The sequence below is a fragment of the Ambystoma mexicanum genome, chromosome 6q, assembly GCF_040938575.1.
Source record: "Ambystoma mexicanum isolate Mex_15411 chromosome 6q, UKY_AmexF1_1, whole genome shotgun sequence".
NCBI classification, from domain to species: Eukaryota; Metazoa; Chordata; class Amphibia; order Caudata; family Ambystomatidae; genus Ambystoma; species Ambystoma mexicanum.
The window spans coordinates 447,400,796-447,423,908 of record NC_090937.1 but is presented as its reverse complement, the minus strand read 5'-3'; the positions used below and the strand labels follow the sequence as shown (position 1 = coordinate 447,423,908).

Genomic DNA, 23,113 nt, shown 5'->3' with positions numbered 1-23,113 from the left:
TGCAGAGGAGTGTGGGAAAACTGAATAAGGAGGTGAGGTTCCTGAGGTGAAAGGCAAGTCGACCACTGGAATAGAAGAACCAAAGCTGAAGACGACCAGAGACGCCTGCAGACCCTTCCAATCACTGAAGTGACCACTGCTGTCCCTGACCTTTTTTTCTAATGAACAGAGGAGCTCCGAAAAGGACTCCTTCCATGTGGCTGTCTTTGCAAGGCCAAATCCATCCAGAACTTTGGTGAGCTCCAGTTGGACCTCCAGAGGCACGATCTGACTCATCCAAGTCCTCTCACCAGAGTGCAGGACTTCAGAAGCAAAGAAGATCGAACTATGTTGGTGCTGAGAAAAAGGAACCAAAACCACAGGCAAACCAAGGAGACTGAAGAAATCCATGCCAAGGGTCCTCTCTCGAGGCCGCTGCTCAGGCATCCCATTCAGAGTAATTCCTTTTGTCACTAGACCGAGGAATCGGGAGACTGGGCCCGTCGCTGCTGCACAGAGGAGAATTTAGCTATGTTAATTTCTTCTAACCTAAGTTACTGTGGGGTGAAACGTATAACTTACCTTGAACCGAGAAGCCGATCCAGAGTGACTGGAGCGCGCGAAGCGGTTTCCCGGGTGTTGACTCTACCTCTGACCCAAGCTTGCCAGCTTGTGTACCTAAAGGGTGTCCTTTTGCAGGGTCCTCCTAATTTGTTATATCCTCAAATAATCCTATCCTAGAGACTGAAAGTATCCTGTGAAACCTTTGCTATTCTGCTATTTCGGAAGACTGTGGCTCCACTGCTACACTGACTTTCATGTAGTTAGGGATTGGACTTTGAAAGCGTTAAAAGCCCATAAAAAGTCTCTCTATATCCTTAAGAATTGCTGCTGTGTGTATAACCAAACTTTTTCCTTCCTAAAGACTTAATCTTATGTGGTTTTGGTAACTGAATACAATTACTGTATATCTGTGAAGTAACATGAGTGTGCGTAGTACCAATAACACGGTAGAACTGTCATGTCAAACTCTTACAATTGTAAGTGTGAGCAACTACCATTGAAGTAATCACCTTTGAAAAGTATTAAGAATTCCTATATGTGTTGGTTAATGAACTAAGTATGTATCTACCTTAGTTGTGTAAATAATGACAAATGTATATTTTTAAGTGTTTCATTGAACTATTGTATTTACTGGGTTCAGTGTACATACCTGCAGCTCACATCTTCCTCCTATGATAAGCCTGGCTGCTCTCCTATTCTACCAAGATCCTTTGGGTAGTACAGTTGGGGTCCTATATACCAAGGGATAGTTTTATGAAGTCTTACCTCAAGTGGACTTTAGGAAAACTCCATAACAGTCACTTAAACCTTTTTCCATATTAGATTTATATTTGATTCTTTTTGTCTTTATATTGACTTTCTGACAACGCTCACTGTGATCCTTTTTCAGTCTAGAGATCTCCTTTGTATTGCTAAGTTACAATCTATAGCCTTTAAAAGAGGAATGAACATATTACAGATACCACAAGTAAATATTTTCTCTGTGTAAACATTTTGTAAGCAAGTAATGGATTGCTTGTAAGTGAATGCTACTAATGTATACTAAAGCCCTCGTGTGGAATGCTCGAAAATCCTAATTATTTTTGGGGGCTACTCACCCATTATTTGCACCGGATTGGCCTGGTCAAATGTAACCGCGTCCTTCTTAGGAAAATAGATGTTGGCAGCTTGAGATGCATCCAGGCGATACGCATTTTTACCTATGAGAGGAAAAAAATTAATCCATTTTAGGTGGCAGTCAGTAAAAAGAGTAAATACAGAAAAATTACAAATTACTATCTTTGGCAAAGTTTCTCCTCTCAAAGATTCTTCATATTAGATATACGTCTGCAATGGCATTTCCATTCAGAAACCTTTGCTCATCAGGAAGGGTAATGTAGCTCCACACCAACTGCTTGGCTACAGAAGTGTTACCTATGGAGCACAGCATACCCCAGACATTGGAATGTCTCTTCCATTGAGGGTTGAGGACAGAAAACTGGTAACTATTCCCAGAGTCAAGTGAAACTCAGACCAGATTAGGGAGGAAGGAAAGTCTCACTCGAACGGTCACCTTCCTCTTGGAAAAAAAACAGGTATGGCAGTTTCCAAAAAAGTGCTTGAAGCTCACCTATCTTAGCATAGGAGCAGCATTGAAAAGGCACAAACCAGACCATTATAAGAACAGTTAGAGCAATATTTAAGTCCCATACTGGGACCATGAACAGATGTGTGATAACATGTTGACTATCCTGTGATAAATAGCATGGAATTTCCTTCACTGCCAGCTGTAAATTGTCTTGGTTGCAAGTCTCCAGGTGAGAGCAGAACATCCAAGTCGTCATGTGGATGGCCTCAAAACCTGCATCTCAGCAGCCACTGTGATGACGCAAATGAATACGTCATTACCAACCTCTGCCCCAGGCCCGTCCCATTGCCATTCAGGCGAGAAACGTTACAAATTGAGACAGCTTTAAACGGAGCTCCATGAAACAATAGGTTTAACTAAAGTCAACGTACATGTAATCTGCCCTATATATTAGGTTGTGCGACACAACTAAGGACTAAAAGTAGTTTGTGGAATGCACAAAGAGTGTGCAGTATAAATAGTGCAACACCATATACAAGGACAGGCGGTTCCGGTGTACCAAGAAAGGAACTCACTACAACAATAGGGCAGTTGGATTGTAGGTAAATAAGATGCTAAATACACGAGCAGGGACACCATTGTATGGTAGACATACAAGACGAATAGACGTGGCTATAGTTCACCAATATGGAGACAGGAAAACAGGAGTGCAGCCATTTTCCCAACACAGATCCGAAGCAGGTCTCAGAATTAGCAAGGCCTCAGAATCCAAGATTCTGAATGTACAAAACACATGTTTTCTAGAAACTTGTGCAGAGGACAGACAGTAGCTTGCGGCCAGAGCCAAGGTCAGGAACAAGGAAAGGAGTAATAGATGAACGGAACGCAGGCATAAGTTAACAGTTCCCAGGACGAGAAGTAGTTAATTTTTATAAGAGCACAGTGAATTTTAATAAGGACACAAACAATTGATGTCCAAGTGCACTAGATCAGTAAGCTAACATACTTTATAGAAAGGTAACTGACTAGCATCCCAAGTGGACACAAAGAACAGAGCAATAATAAAAGGAAATTCACTCTCAAACATGGTACCCTACATCGTGATCCAGACAGAAGGAACACTGGATATTCATTTCAAGCCAAACACAGATAAGACACCGGCAGAACTCCCTCGGTACACACACAGACAACAGACAGCACACAAGGCCAAATACAAAGGAAAGAGAAGGGAAGGCCTCATTGCCTCGGGATGACCAGGAATATTTTTTAATTGGAATTATGGCAGTCTTCGGAATTCTCTTCCCCCACTTATGTCTCGCTCATATCTTGACATCTTGTCAAGATGTCCAAAGATGGAAAGTAAAAACACAGGGGGAGTTATGTAACATGGAACAACAAGACTAATAATGTGTAGATAACAGACTTCTACTGGTGAATAGGGGGCTAGTGGACCAGGTCAAGGAAACCTAGAAAGCAAAATATATTCAAATTTTATTGGTAGGTAAGCACAATATTAAAAATGATTAGGTTTAAAAATAAATTTCATTCCCTAATTCATTCGAACAGGAGGTATTCTATAAAAATGTTATTTCAATGTATACATTGCACTAACAAGAAACATTGTTATACACAAGAAAAATAAAATAGTATTCTCTCTGTAATTGTTTTCCCTTGTGTACAGAATAGAACAACAAGTAACGTTCTTTCGATTGGATTTTCTCTCGCCAGAGGGCGCTGTATGCAATGCCACTGCGTCGATGTCCCTCAAGGGCCTCCGTTGAGCGTCGTTGTCAGTATAAATAGCACATGCAGCACCCATTGGCTTCAGTTCTGTTTTTTCCTTTCCCCCTTCGAGGGATTAACCAGGTGTACCCAAGACCGTAGGCACGCAAAGCGCAGAGTGTAATACACGTAAATTGTACAGCGGGATAGGCTGGGAGGGGCGATGAGGTATTCATCCAATGGGGTGGGAGGAACATCCAATCGAAAGAAAGTTACCAGGGGTAAGTAACTTGTTCTTCGAATGGATAGTGTCCCCCCACGTAATCCTCATCTTCTGATAGACTCCCAAAGCTATGACAATTTGGAGGTGGGCGTATCAATTAATTTAATCATGGGCCGAATGGAGGACGGCCTTAGCAAAAAGAAAGTTGGTAGCGTTATCTTCTGCGACAGTTGGAAGTCAGAGACTACCTTCGGTACGAACTATGGTTTTACCCTGAGGATTACTATCTTTATAGAAAGTAGTATGAGGAAGCTTGCAAGGAAGAGCCTGCAACTCACTTAGCCTGCGGGCTGATGTTATTGCGTTAAGTATGGCTGTCTTCAATGTTAGGAGCCTTAAAGGACATAAATAGGCTTGAGTGGGATACATGACAGTAATATTAATACAAGGTTTAGGTCCCGAACAGGTACATTAAATGTAATTATTATTATTATTGGAGAGTATACATTAGTAAGTCCCTTTAGAAATTGTACAATCAAGGGGATTTTGAAATAGGAATCCTCTTTGGAGGAGCGATTACAAATTGAAAGCGCAGCCAGGTATCCCTTTATGTTTCCAATCTGGAGCCCAAGATCGGCTAAATGCAACAGGAAAGAACACACCATAGGTGTGCCACATTGGAATGGATCCACATTCTTATCCTTGCACCAGTTACTGAATTAATTCCAACGACACCGGTACAAGGATTTGGTTGCTGGCCTTCTGGCCGAAAGCAAAATCTCCATTACGTCATGCAGGCGGTCCCAATCCTGGTATCTCAGCCTCTCAGAAACCATGCATAAAAGCAGAGTGTTTTGACCTCTGGATGGAGAACCAGACCTTCCTCTTGCGAGAGAAGATCCTCTCTTTGTGTAAGACGTATTGATGGGCAGATTTACACGTCCAGAGGGCCCAATCTAGAGCAATTAGGATCATGGATTTCCCAAACCACCTCAACCTCCTGATCACGTGAGAAATGACGGGGACTGGAGGAAACGGGTACAGGAGTGGAAATTCCCAGTCAACTATGAACGTGTCCCCTTGAGCTCCCCTTGGGAGGAAATACCCTGCAGCAATACAGTTAGCAATTCCGGTTGGTACCGGTCGCGGACAGATCCACTTGAGGGGTTCCCCAAAGAGCAAAGATCTCTTGAAGGACTTCAGCTAGTTCCCACTCGTGGGAGACAGCGCTCTGCCTGCTCAGAGCGTCCACCGCTGTGTTCTGCTCTCCAGCTAGATTAACTGCTGATAGAGAGAGATTCCTTATTGCGTTCGCCAGAACCACAGCTGCATTGCCTCTCTGCACAGTGGTAGTGACCCTACACCTCTTTTGTTGAGGTAGTACATGTCCTGATAATGACGAATAACACAGTGGCCATTTTTTCCCCATACAGATGGTAGAAAGGCCTTCAGCGCTAGCCTCATTGCCCTCAGCTCCAACAGGTTGATGTGTAGTTTGGACTACGATGGAGACCAACGACCGCTGATTGTCAGTTTGTTGGTGGGGGCTACCCACCCCGTGAGTGAGGCGCCCGTCACTGCCGTCATCTTTGGCCATGGTTGCCAAAAAGATGCTCCCTTGAGAAGGTTGTCTTTGCAAGCCCACCATAGAAGGTCCTGAGCCACTCTGCTTTCAACTTGCAGATGGTCTGACATATTCCCAGAGAATTGGGACCACCGAGTCCTGAGAGCACATTGAAGGACTCTCATTCTCAAACGGGCCTCTGGCAACAGAAAAATGCAGGAAGCCATGAGACAGAGCAACCTAAAAAAAAAAATTAATAATAAAAAAATTAAAGGCCGGAAGAGGCTGGCCATTCTGGAATCTTTTTACCATCTGGTGAATGTGTTGGAGTCTTTGGAATGGTATCATATGGGACTTCTGGTAATTGAGGGAGAAGACCAGTCTATGAAGGGAGTGGCAGGTGATACTGAGATGTTCCTGGGCTTGTTCGGGTGAACGAGCCCTGATCGGCCAATCGTCCAGGTAGGGGTAGACATGAATCCCCACTCTCCTGAGACTTGCTGCCACTACCGCAATCAACTTGGTGAAAACGTTTGGGGCGGAGGTCAGCCCGAATGGCAGAACTCGAAACTGATAATGAGAACCGCCAACCGCAGGTACTTTCTGTGCATGAGATGGATTGTAACATGAAAGTAAGCATCCTGAATGTCCAATGATACCAACCATTCTTGGAGTCGGATAGCCTGAAGGATCTGAGAAAGGGTAACCATCTTGAGCTTGCCCTTCCTGAGGAACTAAGTTTAAGTCCAAGATGGGTCTCAATCCTCCGTCCTTCTTGGGAATGAGAAAATAGGGGGAATACAAACCCTGGTTCCTTTCCGCTACAGGTACATGTTCCATTGCACCTTTCTCTAGCAGGATTAAAAACCTCTGCACAAGGAGCAGATCTGGAATTTTGACAGTTGGATCCCGGTGGATGCTCTTGAAGCTTTTTTTTAAAAAGGAAGGCAGTAACCTTGGGCTGCCGTTTCCAATGCCCAAGCATCTGAAGTAATGCCCCACCATTCGTTCAGATGCTGTTAAATTCTGCCTCCCACCGGCGTCTTGTGGGTCAATGCCTCAGACTCAGAGTGGCTTAGAGGCAGCTGCAGCAGCGGCTGAGGGTAAAGATGCAACTGCTGGGGCTGATTTAGCACCCTTACCTCGTCCACCACGAGGGAATCTTTGTTGTCCCCCTTGACCGGCCTGTCCTCTTCCTCTATAAATTGAGGAATAGAAACAAAAAGAATGACCCACCTAGGAAGAAGAGCCTGAATAGGGTTGTTGAGGTTGTCGAATGGAGGCGCTAAGGGATTTGGCTGCCACCTTGGGGGTCTGCAGCATCTCCAGACTCATCCGGAGTCCAAAAAACAGATCCATCTTCGTTCCTCTAAAACCATTAAGGACCACACTGATACCCTTTCTCCGGCCCTTACCGATTTCTGCAACCTCTCCTTTGCCTCTGGGTCTTTCACCTCCCCTCTGAAGCACTCCCTTGTGCATCCTCTCCTCAAGAAACCCACAGCTGATCCTTCTTGCCCAGCTAACTATCGGCCAAATCCATAACTCCCTTTTTGGGTAAGATCTTGGAATTGCTTGCCATCTCTCAGCTTAACCTTCATTCTGACTCTGTTGGCTCTCTTCACGACCACCAATTTGGCTTCAGATCTGCCAGAAGCACGGAAACTGCCCTCCTGAACATCTGTGAAGACCTGCTCTCCAACCTTGACTCTAACATACCCCCTGTCCTCATCCTATTTGATCTTTCCTCTGCTTTCGACACAGTCAACCATACCACCCTGCTCAATCGTCTGTGACAACCTGGGTATCACCAATCAGGCTCTGGCCTGGCTGACATCTTTTCTCTCTGATCGACCCTCCCAGGTACAACTTGGGTCCTTCCTATCTTCCATCTTCCTCTCTACCCGTGGTCTTCCCCAGGGGTCTATCCTCTCGCCCTGGCTTTTCAACCAATACCTGGCAACTCTCTCATACTGAATTTCCATCTTCTGCTCAAATTTCCAGTGCTATGCTGATGATACCCAACTCATTTTCAGGCTTCCTTCAGCCACCTCCTCTCCTTCCCTCATCTCTGACTGTCTCATCGCCATTCAAAATGGGTGTGCCGCCAACGATCTCTGTTTAAATTCCAACAAGACCGAGATCCTCCGAATTGGTACACCCTCTCCATCCTTTCCCCTCACTCTCTGGCCAGCCTCCTTGGCCATCCTCCTGCCCCTACTTGCAAACCTAAGAACCTCTGGGTCATCTTTGACTCCACACTTTCCTTCTCCCCACACATTTCTGATGTCTCTAAAAAGTCATACTTCTTACTGCACCTCCTTAGAGGTACTCTGCCTTCCCGCACCTTCCCTCAGAAGTTCACTGTCTCCCAAGCTCCGATTCTCTCTAGGTTGGACTACTGTAACAGCCTCTTTCTAAATCTACCTGCCTCCACTCTCCGCCCTTTACAAGTAATCCAGGACTGCAAGACTTGCCCTTGGCCTCAAGCCCTGGGATCGTATCTCCAGCTCTGAAAACCCTTCATTGGCTCCCAGTGGATGCAAGGATTACATTTAAAACCCTTTGCATTGTCCACAAGGCTTTCTGGGGCCTGGGTCCAAAATACCTTCAACTATCCCTCCGTAAATACCTCCCCCTCTCGAGCCCTTTGCTCCTCTACCTCCAACTCCCTCAGGGTCAGTCGTATTTCAAAGAAACAAGCAGGAGGTAGATATCTGTCTTCGGCTGGGGCCTCCCTTTGGAACTACCTCCCTGCCACCTTCAAACTTGAGCAGAACCATCTACGGTTCCGGAAGCTCCTCAAGACCTTCCTTTTTTCTTCTGTCTTTGTCGCGCTTCTCCCCTGATCTGCCTCTCCCTCGGCACTGTGCACCTGGCCACCCTCTGTCCTCCGGGACCAGGTACCTGCTCACCCTGCCATCCTCCTGCACTGCCTCCGGGCCACCCCTTGCACTGGGGCCTGTATCTGTACCCAAACAGTTCCCCACCCACTTTTCTTTTGCACTTATCTGATACACCCTATCTAACCTTGCACCTTTGCCTCTTCCAGGCTGCACTACCACGGCTAACACCCTATTTAATTATTTATTTACTTCTATTTATTTTGTTCTCTTCTATGCTGTGCACTTCCCCCCTTTTCCCTTCCCCATGCACTTTCCCCCTTTTCCCTTCCCCATGCACTTCTCCCTTTTCCCTTCCCCATGCACTTGCGTGTTCTCAATGTAACTGGGCCTAGTAAGATCGTTTTTTGCTTCTCCCCTGTTCCCCTCCCTTCGCCTGGTCGTGCTCTGAAACACCTTTGTACGAGCACGATATAAATAAAATATATCATACCACATGCTGGAGAACATGTAAAAATGAGCATCGAGACACATTTACAAGACAAAGAATAACGGGTCATACATAAGGCATGCATTACTTACCGTAAAAGCATTTCTGATGATTGTATCTGCTTAGATTCACATGCTGTGCATATGGTCCGACATCCAGTGGTAACTGCAGAGTATTGCATCTTGTCTTTCGGGGGACCGAAAGGGGACGTCGGCATAGGTGTGTCTGAAACACTATCCCTATCGTGACGTGTGTAGTACCCAAAATCCCTCACACACCGAGGTCCTTCCGATTGTATTTTTTCTGCCATGAGGGAGCCCAAGGCTATAGTGAGTGAGTACATGAAGAGAGAAAGTAGTAAGAAGTCTATGTTCCTTCCACCCCGAGCGGGGAGGCAGGGAGGGCGCATGTGAATCTAAGCAGATACAATCATCAGAAATGCTTTTACGGTAAGTAATGCATGTCTTCTGATGCTTGTTAATCTGCTTAGAATCACATGCTGTGCATAGACTAGCAAGCAGTACCCGGAGTTGGAGGTGGGTTGTGAGAAGGAACAGTAGAAAAAAGATGTCTTAGTACTGCTTGTCCCACCTGAGAATCAGACCTAGAATGAGTGTCTAAGCAATAGTGTTTTGTAAAGGTGTGTACAGAACTCCAGGTTGCCGCTTTGCAAATGGACTCTAGGGGAACATTTGAATGAATGCTATGGATGCCCCAGTGCCTCGAGTAGAACGTGCTCTAGGCTTGAAGGTCAGTTCTCTCTTTGCAAGAGTGTAACATAGTGTGATGCATTTGACAATCCACCTTGATATTGCCGATTTAGAGACAGGATCCCCTTCTCTACCAGCTGCCACTGAAACAAAGAATTGTTTAGTTTTCCTCAGTGGTTTAGTTCTATCCATGTAGAACATGACTGCCCTGCACACATCTAGTGTGTGAAGGCTTCTTTCGGCCATGTTAGTAGGTCTCTGGAAGAACGTGGGTAGTTCGATTGACTGGTTCACATGGAACTTTGAAATAAATTTTGGCGCAAATCTGGGATGAGTGCGCTGAACTACCTTATCTTTGTGGACTGTAACAAAGGGGTCCAAAACCAAGAGGACCTGTAGTTCGCTAACTCTTATGATAGAAGTGATAGCTACTAGAAGGGCTGTCTTGTAAGTCAGGTCTTTCAGACTAGCTTTATGCATAGGCTCAAAAGGGGGTCCCATGAGCCTAGTTAAAACCACATTTAGATCCCACCCAGGGGCTGGATGAGTGATGGGGGGATACATTCTTTTAACCCCTTCCATAAAGGCTTTAATCACAGGTATTTTCCACCACGACACCTTCTGCTGTGACGTGGTGTAGGCTGACAACGCGGCTAGGTGAACCTTTAAGGAACTGAAAGCTAACCCAGAGTCCAACAGATGGGTTAGATATAACACAATGTGTGAAGGCGAGCAATCGGTGGGATTGACGCCTTTGGAACTGCACCAGATGACAAAACGTTTCTATTTGCTGGCATAGCAATAACGAGTGTTAGGCTTTCTTGCCTCCCTCAATATGTCCATGCATCTTTGAGGGAGTTGCAGATGTCCAAACTCTAGGACCTCAGGAGCCAGGCTGCTAAGTTCAGAGTTTGTGGGCATGGGTGCAGAGTCTCCCCCCTGTCCTGAGACAACATGTTGTACGGGCAGGGCAGCTTGACTGGTGGGGAGAGGGACATTTCCATCAAGTGCGCAAACCAAGGTTGGCAGGCCCACATGGGAGCCACCAGAATCATGGTGACTGGTTCCTGGTGCATCTTGTGTACTATCTTGTTCAGAAGGGGAGTCGGGGGGGTGAGCGTAGACAAATTTTCCCGATCAAGTTATCAGAGACCATTCCCCTTGGATCGGTTCTGGGGGTACCTGGAGGCGTAATCTTGTCATTGGGCGTTCTCCTGAGTAGCGAACAGGTCGATCTCTGGAAACCCCCCCATTCTGCGAAGACGTTGGATACAATGTCTTCGTGCAGTCGCCATTCGTACTCTTCTGGCAGAGGAAAATCTCTGCTGATTACGTCTGCCAGAAGATTGAGTTCCCCTGAAACATGTTGGGATATCAGGAACATCTTGTGTTTGAGAGCCCATATCCAGATGTTTTGGGACAGCTTGGATAGCCCTGGAGAGTGAGTGCCCCCCTGTTTGTTCAGGTAATACATTGCAGTTGTGCTGTTGGTTAGGACCAGCACCGTCTTCCCTTGCAGTTGCTCCTGAAAGGCTTTCAATGCTTGGAACACTGCTAGTAGCTCCAGTAGGTTTATATGGTTGGACGCTACCTGAGGGGACCACACTCACACTCCGTGCGCTGTCTGTTGAAGCAGGTGAGCCCCCCACCCTGTGAGAGAGGCTTCTGTCGCGAGAGTGGCTTCCACTGCAGGGGTGGTGAAGGTTTTCCCCTTCAAGAGGTTCTCCCTCGACCACCACTGCAGAGAGAGAACGAGGGCTGGCGAGACAACTAACAGATCTTCCCATTGTCCGGTGGCCTGACACCACTGGCTGTTGAGCCACTCTTGCATGGGACGCATTCGCAGCCGCGCGTGGGAGACCAAGAATATGCATGACACCATCATCCCTAGCAAACGCATAGCTTTGCGTACCGTCACCTCTCGACTGGCTACATACTGAGGTACCTGAGAGAGCATGTTCTGAACCCTCTCGCTGGAAGGGAAGACTAGACCGTCTTCCGTACGAATTAGAGCCCCCAGGAACTGTTTTACTTGGCTGGGGACTAAGCTGGATTTCTTTTCGGTGCTAGAAAATCCCAGGCTGAACAGCAGGTATACTGTTTTTTGGGTGTTCGAAAAACAAACGTCGAACGACTCCCCCGTGATGAGCCAATCGTCGAGGTAAGGGTAAACTGGAACTGAAAGTCTGCGCAGGTATGCCGCTGCCACTGCCAGGACCTTGGTAAACATCCTTGGCGCCGAGGCTATGCCGAAGGGGAGTACCTTGAACTGGTAGTGTTTGCCTGAATCATGAACCTTAGGAATTTTCTGTGCGCTGGCAGCATTGAAATATGAAAGTATGCATCTTTCATATCCAATGTGGTAATTAAGTCCCCCTGTTTTAGCAATGGGATCACCTCTTGCAGTGTTACCATGTGAAACTTCTGGGGCTTTATGAACTTGTTCGCTGGGCGCAGGTCTAGAACAGGACGCATGGTGAGATCCTTTTTGGGTACAAGGAAGTAAACTGAATAGATACCCTCCTTTACCTGAAGAATCGGGATGGCTTCTATGGCGTCCTTTCCCAGCAGCGCTTCCACCTCTTGGATCAAGCTCTGCAGATGTTCCGGTGAAAGGCATCGATGTTTCGGCGGTCTGAACTGTGGAGGTTGGGTGAATTCCACGCAGTAACCGTGGGCGACCGTCTTTAAGACCCACTGGTCTGAAGTTATCCCCTCCCATGCCTTGAGGAAAGATGTTAATCGCCCCCCGACCGGGGAGACATTCTGACCCGAAGTGGACGCTCCTCTGGAATTGGAGCCTCTGCCTCTATTCTTTCCGCGCTTCAGACCCCTCTGGGGGTAGTAAGTGGGGTTTGCAGCAGGTTGACTTGAGTTGAAGTTGCCCGTGCCGAAATTATTTTGAGCGGCGCGGGCTTGTCCTCGAAAGGACCGCCGAAAATTACTGCACCTCTGTGAAGAGGGTTTCTGGGAAATTTGGTGCAGCGACTTAATAGTCTCGTGCTCCTTCTTGGCTGTCTCCAACGCATCGTCTACCGTCTTCCCGAAGAGGTTGGCCTCTTCGATGGGTTTGTTGATAATGGATGCCTGAGTCTCAGGCCTGAAGCCCGACGTGCGCAGCCACGCGTGCCTCTTTAGGAGAGTACCCTGTGCAAGAGATCTGCCTGCTGTCTCTGCGGTGTCCAGGGTATTCTTTACCACATTCCGATTGGCAAGTTTGCCCTCCGAGACAATGGCGAGAAGCTTGGCTCTGGTTGGTTCCGGAACCTCTTGAAGGCCTTCCTGAAGTAGGTTCCATTGGGCGTCGACGTAGCTTGCCAGTAACGTCGTGTTATTGGCAATCCGGTCGGTATAGGCTGCTGCCGACGTAACCCGTTTGCCTAGGGCATACAACCTTTTGGACTTCTTGTCCGGGGGTGACTCTCCCGTGGCAAGGGGAACCCCTGCTCTCTTGCGAGTGTTGGTCACCACCAGCAAGTCTGGGATTGCGTGTCCTTTGATATAAATCGGGTCGGTGGGGGAAGGTCGGAAAGGTTTTTCGACCCTTGGGTTCACAGCCCTAGTCTGAGCGGTGCGAGTAAGGAAGGGGCCAGCCGTCTCGTTACAGAGCTCAAGAGAGGAATAGACTGGCTTGCCGGAGGCTTTTCATTAATAATGTCCTGCGCGAAATCTTGTTCGGGCAAGGCTTCAAGCGTGGCAATTTTAAAGAATTCCACTGCTTTTTTCAAAATGTTCTTGAAAGCCAATTGATCATCCACCAGGGAAGCTTGTCGAATCGGGGTGGATGGGGGAAGAGTCGAGGCAGACGAGTTGTGATCCTCCTGCTGGGTGTCCTCACAGTTGTCCGTTGCTCCTCGATCTTCCCCATAGTTGTCCAGAAAAGAAGACTCCTCTTCTTCTGTATAGATGTCTCTATACGTGTCCATCTGGACATCTTCTTGATAGTCAACATGGTGTTGGACATCTAGGTATTGGACATCTTGTGTTTGAGGGTTAGGGTCTACCCGAGCTTTTTCGGCGGAGGTTGATCAGAAACTCTGAAAAACTGCTCTAGCCGATCCATACACCCCTCAAATTGCTCCGTGGTCCACTTGGATGACCAAAATAGACCTAGCTGAGTAGGAAGCATGTTCTCCGCCCTAGGGCGTTGAGAGGATCTCCTCAGGGTGCTTGAAAGGGGTACCTGGCTTTCTTCGTAAGAGTCTTTGGGATCGTCTTCCAAACCCGTGGAAAACTTTTTGGCGGATTGGCCCACAACTGTGGGCGGAACCGGTAGTAGGCCCACCGCCGTAGCAATCCTATTGCTGCTCTTACGGATGGTCACCGAATCTTCGGGAGACAACCCCTCCGATGATGTGTCGGCAGTGAAAATGGCTTCCGTGGCTCCAGAAGGGCCAGCGGATGGCTTCTCGGGTAGAGGCCTACTCGTAGTTTTCGGGCCTTGGAAACCTTGGAATCCATCGAAGTTTCTTGTTCTGAAACTTCGGCGCGTGTAGTGTGGGGAGTAGCGCCCTTGTTATGCCCAGTCGTCATGCGCTGCTGCGGATGTGCGGAAGGCTTCGGATCAGACCGATCCGTTGGCGCTTTCGCCTTCTTCGACAAAGTCGTCGAGGAGGGCGCTTGGGTTGTGTGCTTTGTGCGGTGCGATTGTACGTCCCTGTCACCGGGTGTGGACCCTGTAGCAAGACTGGAGTCGAGCCTGGAAGGGTTGGGGATGGGCGTGGCGGCCCTAGAATAGTCCGCCTCAAGGTCTATAACATCCGCGTTGGACGTTTGGTCATCCGATGTACCCCCGTCACTTTCGGCTGGTGTCGCGGCAGGGGAGGGAGGCTCCACGCGTGACATTCCGTACGCGGGCCACCGCTTCAACCAGCGCTCCTTAAGGGTTTTAGGTCTAAGGAGTTTACACGCCGAACACTGCTTCTCGTCGTGCTCTGGGGGGAGACTAGCGTTACACGACGTGTGCTCGTCTTTCCACGGATATCTGACCCTACACACAGGGCAGAATCTAAATGGAGTCCTTTCCATAGCAGAAGGGAAGGGTGACCAGACCAAAAAGGAAAGCAGTGGAAACGAGGAAAGACATCATTTTAACAGTATTGCAAACCCCAAGCCCACTCTCCCCACTGTGTAGGCCGGCCAGAATGCCCGACCATGTGGAAGTCCGAACGCAGGATCTTAGGCGCCGGAACCCACAGCGGTAGACGATTCCCCCATAGTCTTCGTCGAAGATGTTCTTGATGGGCGAAGTGACTTAACGGGGATTAGATAAACAATGTCTCATGAAGAGCTCCGCTATAGGGCGACCAGTTATCTGGGCGGAAAAAAACAATCTGAGGGACCTCGGCGCGTGAGGGATTTTGGGTACTACATACGTCACGATAGGGATAGTGTTTCAGACACGCCTAGGCCGACGTCCCCTTTCGGTCCCCCGAAAGACAAGATGCAATACTCTGCGGTTACCACTGGATGTCGGACCATATGCACAGCATGTGATTCGAAGCAGATTAACAAGCATCAGAAACAACATTACGTTTGCATCTCAAGTGGAAGGTAGATTTGTGGCATTGTTTCCAAGAGATACCTCCTGCTTGCCCGGTAGCCAGGTGCCTATATCACCTGCTCATCACATCCTTATATCAATCCCTGCTTCACCCCAATTATTAAGTCTGAAGATATGAATAGCACATTAAATTCTCCTCAATCTAGGGAAATTTGCCAGCTCACCACAACCATGCAATGGCAAAAGAATAAAAACATTACTAACTTGCACAGCTTATTTTCAATAAGAGAAGTGACAACATTACCTGTAAAAGGATCAGCACCACTTGGAGGTACAGCATCTGATGCAGAGCCTGGCACATATCGACCACCACCTAAAGAAATCATAAGACCGACTTAGCACAACTTTAGTATTCCACCAAAACCATTTTAAAGCAACGTGCAGTGTTTTTTTTCAAACAGCAAACTGACAGAATGCAATTTTGAAAGGATGAGCCCTTAAGAGGTAAACATATTTCTTTTCTCACAAGATTTCAGGACCACCTGAGCACGATCTTATGGCAGTTATCTTACAAAATAAGGCTTTCCTTTATAAGGAGGTTATGTACACAGCATACAAGCACTGCATTTGCAATTAGTTAAAACGCAATCTGTTAAAATAGAATTCCTATCTTTGGGGATTCAAGAGGCACGTTTTAGGCCCCCCTCAACTTTATGCTCCCCTGTTAGGGAGAATTCTCAGAAATGTGCTCATTTCCGTTCACCCTAGAGACACCCAGCAACTTCGTTGGATTTTGAGGACTTTGTTTTCCCTTGGAGAGTGTGAGCTGTTTTCCCACTCTCTCAAGTATTTTGATGCTTTTTTACGCGCATTGTTTGATTATGGAGTTTTAGCAAACCCCATAAGGCATCATCGTTTTATTGTTTCGTCACACAGCACCTTTAGTGCAGTGGCACAGGGGTGTTCTTTGGACTCCCCAAGGTTTTAATACCTTCTCTGGGATGAACTACTGTTCCCCAGAGAATGTAAAGTTATATTGACTTCACTAGGTTTTTTAAAAATTCATAGACCCAGCACACACCATCTTACAATGGAGTGCTGGAGGGGTTACCTAGTATCCCCTGTGTCTAAACACTCTTGTAGCAGTCAAATGCTACCCTTCCCTATCGAAATGGCTGGTGGCAGTGGTTTTATAACGAACTACCATGATTTTTCCCGACCACGAACACCGGTAGGTAAAAATCGGAGTAGCCGTGTTTTTCAATATGGCACCCAAGACCCCTCTGTAAAAACAGACTCCTGTCATCTTTTTTTGCTGTTTCTTTGTGGAAAGGTCCTTCCCGTGTTTAACTCTGCGTGCCAAACTCGGTTTGGTCCTTTTATTCGATGCCCTTTAGCACGCTTCAGTGCTGAAGAGCTCCTCCGGCGCCTCAGTGTCTGGGGTGGACAGGAGGTGAGGCAAGTGCCCGAAACTCCCTGTGCTTAGTCTCCTAGGAGACCTGAATGCACTATGGCGTGATTGGCTGGCAGACTGTCCGGCAAGGACAGCCACCCTGCTGGGTGAGTGGCAGCTAGGCTGGAATGAATGGGAGAAAACTGTTTAAAAGGCAAGTCTCCAGGACTGGAAGGCAGAGTCGACCACTCGAACGAAAGAACCAAAGACGAGCTGGAAGAGGATGGCTGCTGCAACCATTGAACCCTTGGTTTGCCCGGAGAAGCCCTGCTGCAACCCCAAATTGCCAGAACTCCAATCGACAGAGAAGATCCTTCAAGGGCGGCTTCTCCCTTTGAGTTGGTGGGACCAATCAACTCAGCAAATGACTGGATACCATTCTCAGAGCTGGTTAAGGTTAGTGGGAAGGACACCAGTTTGTGTTTGGAAGCCACAGCTAGTTGAGCTGAAGTGATACCATTTTGTTTGCTCCGACGACGATTCCGTGCAGTGCAGGAGTCCCCCCGACATCCTCCCTCTTGTCCCCACGACTGAGGCTCAGGAACAGCGAGACCTGCAGGACCTGCCAGGAACCAACGTCTTCAGCTGCCTCTTTTTGCTCCACTTTAAAAGGTACTGTGTCATATGGTTGAGAGATTCCAACTCTCGCGGTGGAAGTTCGTGAAACGTTCCCAACTCGCAGGCCTAATCACCTTATGACCCGACATATCTTGATTTTTCAACTGAACCACTTCTAAAAACTTTTAACAAAGACTTCTCCATTTGTACCAGAACTGTGCTATCCTATTCAAGAACACTAGACTATTGACTTTAGCCTGGCCTATTAAATCGAACTGACCCTCCTGGTACAGTGAGACCTTTGCATAATCTAAAAGAAGTGTTTTCTAACCCTTTGTACAAACCTATGCTTTTTATTCCTATTTAAAAGTATTGAAGTGCTATTTGACTACTTTTTCAAGGGAGCGCAAACTGTCTCTATAACTTACGAGTTTGTTATTGTAGTATATTGGTGTTTAATATTCAGTTGATTTCTACTAGTGAAAGTTTTCTAAATGACTGTGTAAATACATGTTTAAGTATTTTTTTTACCAAGAAACCTCGAGTGCGTCTACTTGAACCACTGATTGTGATACTTCTGTGTAACTTCTTCTACTGCTCACATTCCCTCTTGAGATCAGCCTGGCTACTCCGCACGCTACCAAAAGCGTGTGGTACAGACTTATACCAAAGGTTGGTTTTTGCTTACACCTGTAGTCCTAATTGTGTGTGGTGTTCCCAGAGGGTACTACCTGCAATTCTGCCCAACATCCCCCTCCCTCTATTTTTTTGTATCATTGCTTTTGGTGGCCATGTGGACTTCTGAGGTTCTTCTGCCAATATGGCCCTTTTTGCCTTACTTAGGTTATAGGGTATCGGGTTGCTGCCAAGCTACCCAGACGCAGTGGTGCCTCAGGCACCCCATTTATGTCCTATGGCGATTTATCATCCAAATAGGGTTTTTAAAGAATAGACTGGTGGAAGCTGTACTTTATTTTTGGCTTCCCCAAGGGTGGAAGTCATTTTACCACATTGGTAGCCCAATGCGCCTTGAAACCCAAGGTAACCTTTTGTTGACAATTGGGGCACTGGTACATTTTTTTTAATCCTGCACCCATTGATTTTGTAGTTTAGGGCTCCTTTTACTAAGGACAACCACAAAGTGGCATTAAAATGGCTCCGACCATGTGGGCCCTTTCTGAGCCCACAATGGCAGCCTCCATATTGATCCTAACTGGTTTAAGCATGTATATGTCCCTGGGCTCTCACTTGTTGTGGGGTGGTTTGACTAAGTGCCATTTTCCCAGTAACCAACCAGAATGGTCTGTCGTCTGACCCTTTGTGTTAGGCAGAATCCTATGCAGTTACCTTAGGGAGCACTACAGAAGATTAAGACTACAGGTATATGCAATAAATCCCCTTTGGTATCAGTCTGTACCACAAAGATTTAGTTGGTAGCTGTGGCTAAGCAGTCAGACTTCTCTCAAGAGGGAGATGAGAATTATTCAGGGTTTACACAATAGGACTACAGTACTATGGAACAAGGAAACACTGACCAAAGCTTTGTATCAAAAAGAATATATTCATTTTATACACTCTTAGGTCCACACACAAATCACTATTATTAAAGTAAGTTAAAACAGTCAAGAAAAGTATACACAACTCCCTATTTAAATTCTACACAAGTTTGAGCAAGAGTGAAAACTGAGCAAACGACACAGTGTAAACCAAGCAGAAAAGGCACTAACAATTTCTTCAGAGGGAGGGGAAGGACAAGTCATCCAGGGTTAGACTCCTAAACACACCAGCAACACTTCCCAATTGGATTGTGAACAAGTTAGGCAAGGCAGTACTTTAGCGTAAGCAATACTTAGGTGAAAACCAAGCAAAATGGCACTTTAACAATATATAAAGGGGAAGGAAAGGTGGTTATAAGAGTTTAGGTGCACCAACACATTTCTTAGTGAAAAGCAATCTAGAGAAGGCAGTTGTAACTGAAATAGCCAGAGTCAATGTTACAAGGCAAAGGGCCCTGGATCAACCAGTTCTAGTAGCTGCAGTCAAGTCTTTGTTTAACGATTTCAAAAGGCGGTTGCAGAAGGTAAAAGATAATGTTAGATGAAAGGGGTGGCCAACCCAGAAGGTAAAGTAAAGGATTTAAAACACCTTTAGCAGTACCCAATGAAACGGGAGGCCTGGCAGAACAATGTACCTTGAAAAGTGGTAGAGGCTCCTGCTGTGGCAGTAGTTCCTGGCAGTTCCTGCAGTTCGGGAGATCCAGCAGAGGAAGAGGCTTTCGTCGTGGAGGAAGGTTCGAATTACTGCACTGCCCAGGGATGAAGCTAGCCGCGGTGATGCCAAAACGAAATAAAAAGGTACGCTCCTTTAAATCGCAGTCGTGGTGGACGGGTGCCTGGCTATCCGGTCTCCTAGTGCTGGGCACTGGCGATTCAACCAAGGCAGGTCCAGGAAGGCAATTGGCGAACTGGTTGGCCCCACCAGCTCAAGGGAAGAAGACCCTTGCAGGTGAAGATCTTCTCAAGTCGTGGGAGAAAAGAGGTGAGGATCTGCAGCAGGGCTTCACCGGTGGTTCAATCGTTGCAGATGTCTTCAGCTTCTCTCCTCTTCGGGTTTCTTAGTTCCAGTGGCGACGTCTTGTCCTCCAGTCCGCAGAGCCCTGCTTTTATGCAGAAAAACCCCCATTCATACAGCCTAGCTGTCACTCACACAGTCGGGTGGCTATCCTGGCGGGATAATCCCCCAGCCTATCAGGGAAGAGTGCGACTTGGGTTGCCTACGTAACGCTGACCAGGGTGCCTATTCCCCCTCCCACACATCCTGTCTACCCCAGACTCAGTGGCGCCGAAAGGAGGGCTTCTGTGCAGAAGCCCGCCAAAAGGACGAACAAAGGATCCCCAACCTGGGTTAGGATTTCAGAGAAAGACACGAGAAAGAAATATTATCAAAGATAAGGCAATAAAAACCTACCGGAGTAAAGTTAATATTAAAATAAACCGGCGGTATGTTAGAGGCTGTCAGTAAAAGTGGTAGCCTCGAACAATGGGAAAATCCCATAGGGAAATATTCGCTGTCGAATATTTACGGTAGTAACCACTGCCACCAGCCAGAAACTGGAGAGGGGGACTGGACGGTATCCTCTCGAAAATAAACACCAGGGAAAAACTATTAACCTTTTCCAGTACTTCCATAGTAAGATGGGTTGTACTGGTTTTGTTCATAACTATTGACTAATAAAGTCAATGGGGACTTTACATGCCCTGGGAGACAGTCGGTCCCAGGGTATGTAGTCTATGTTTGGTGGTCCCTATGACACCCCGGTGTTACTGCACTGAGGGTGCTGTGTAACGTGTAAAAAGATGATACCTATGAGGGTGAAAAAAAACAATAGACCATAGGCACAAAAGATAGCCTAAAACACACATCAGCAATATGTCTAAGAGTGGGAAAAAGAGTCCCACTCTTAGCAGGAGAAAAAAATAAACCCTTCAAATCCAGCAAAGCTGCTGGGGGACTCTATAGGTAAGGGAAATTAGCCTTAGAAGAGAATCCTCCCTAACACTTTGCCCATTTAGATATTGTGCCTTCGGCCCCTTTGTGCAGTGATGCTTGGAATCTGCCCAGCCCCTGCTCTCATTTGAGGTGGTAGTTGACATGCTGACTGAGTTTTCCAAAGCGGTGGCACAGGCATATCCGGATTTGGGTCTTCTGCTCCTGAAAGTTCAATGCGGGCCTCCCGAAATCTCCTGGAATCTCTACACATCACTGGAACTATATTCTGGCCCATTAACAACCATATCCCGCCTGGATCATCCATTTAGCTGCAGGTCACTGCTGGTGCCCAGATGGATATTAAGACTTCACCAACCGCTGATTCGTCAGTTTAGGACATCAAGGGTGTCTCCAGCTGCTGTTCACTAACTGGGATAAATTACTGCCTTAATCTTTTTTACACTGAGCCATCAGGAGCAGTCTTCATGGGTTCCCTTCACCTTCCCTGAATCTCCCTCACCTTCCTTTAAGGTTGACACCATGGGAAAGTAATTTGTATCTTTTTGGGGATCATCTGGGTCGTCGCTGGCTGAGGGTGCAAGTCGCACATACAAAGAGGCATGTACGTACCGGGTTGTGTGCTGTTGGAGCTGTGTTAACAGAAACCACAGATACAAGTACTTACCTCTAGGACCTAGGGTGGGTGATTATTAGAGATACTCACTTTCATGGGTCCCTCGTCTCCAGGTCAAGATTCTTCAGCGGCACTGCTGCATCGCATTTCCCTTAGACTTCAATTGGGGATCCTACGGCTCTGCTGCATTTTCCGCTGGGACATCTGGTTTTCCGTTGACCTCTGAACTCTTCTTTGGGTCTCTCCTTCCCTTCCTCTGAGGCTGTTTGCCACAGAAACTGCACCTGCGAGGTAGAACTGACTTACTGTCACTAAAGCAGATGTTTTATTGACTTTACTCCCATTGGTTCCTATGGAACTGTCAACCTGCTCCGGACATTTTCTAAATTTCCCTGGGGGTAATTATCTGCCCCTGGACATTCTTCCTGGATCCACAAAGGGTTGATTGAGCTCTGAACCAAGAATAGTATTTTTCCTACCCAAATGACTTTACTTTTTAAATGCATGTGCTCAATTTCTCCTACAGTGACTGTATTTTCAACATTGTAGCTAACTTTGGGGACAGTAAATGTTTTCCCTGAAATGTATGGCTACGGTAACTTGTTTTTTTAAATGTCTGCTTAATTCTTGGAAGCCTATGGCTTGAAAAGGTTTCCTATCCTCTAGGGCTATCAGGCCTTGGTTGCAAAATCTACACACCCACTAGGATTGGCTGCAGCTTTTAAGGGTCTAGTACCATTCATTTGGTACGCTAGCTTTCTTTTTTTATTTTTTATTTTTATTGTTGAATATTTAATCAAAGAATTTGATTTTTACAACATCTTTGCTCTTTGTTTCTTTAGTCATGTTTAGTCTCTTTGATTTAAATCTTACATTTCTACCTATTTTGAGTGGTATTGAGGAAAAGAAGGTCGTCCCAGTAGGTAAGAAAGTCTTAATTTTCATGTCGTTTCAAGGCAAGTTTTTCGATTAGGGTGTGAAGGATCTTGAATGTCGCTAGTTGCCAAGATGTGCGATCACCACTAATCATCCTTTTCCAACATGTTTCTTCGTCAGTTACTGCTGAATGTTGGCAGATGTGTGTCATGTAGGGATGTTGAGTGTCCGTCAAACTTGGGCAAGACAGTAAAAGATGGCGAATGGTCTCTTTCTCTTTGCCACAGAATCTGCATACGTTAGTCAGAGATTGGTTTCTTATATGACGAATTTCGTTGGTGTCTAAAAGGTTTAGTCTTGCTCTCATTATGAGGTTGCGTGCCGCTCTGCTTGGAAATTTTTTGATATAGTTCTGAAGGGCATCTCGTTTCTTCCATACCTGGGGCAAGTGAGAGACGAGCTTGTATTCGGTCGCTACATCTAGGGTGTGGATCCAGTCTATTTCTTTTATTTTTTTGGTTATTCTTGTGGGGTTATTGATCAGATCATCCTCTGTGCATTCAATGGATTTTAGTAAGGCTTGATTTTCTTCTTTCCATTGGTTTAGCATTGTGCAGCTTCCCCCTAGGATTTCTTTGAGCGCCAGCTCGTGGAGGAAGGAGCAATTAGATAGAATACATTTCCTGTAGAGCATCGGTGTGTTGCAGTCCACGTCCCTTGAAGGGAGAGCAGCCTGAGTTCTCAGCGTATCAGTGTGATAGGGGTTGAATCTGGTAGGCCGAGAGTCGTCCTCCAGAAGTAAGCTTCTAGTTTAGGCCAGAGAGTCTTAGGTAGGCATGGCATAGCTTCTGCTCCATATGTTACAGTGGGGACCGCCTTTCGTTTGTAGAAGTTCAGTAGTGGAATGGTGGAAAATTTGCCAAATATTCTATCTATTG

General features: G+C 46.6%; 1 protein-coding gene across 1 annotated transcript in view; it reads right to left on the bottom strand.

The window, feature by feature from the left end:
- Positions 1-23,113, bottom strand: part of PLAA (phospholipase A2 activating protein) — an 801,260-nt gene that overhangs the window by 124,320 nt on the left and 653,827 nt on the right. Inside the window, exons 11-12 of the mRNA XM_069630922.1 lie at positions 15,470-15,538; positions 1,641-1,742 (exon numbers count right to left, since the gene is read on the bottom strand). Coding sequence (XP_069487023.1) covers positions 1,641-1,742; positions 15,470-15,538 — 171 coding nt within the window. The remainder of the gene's footprint in view (positions 1-1,640; positions 1,743-15,469; positions 15,539-23,113) is intronic.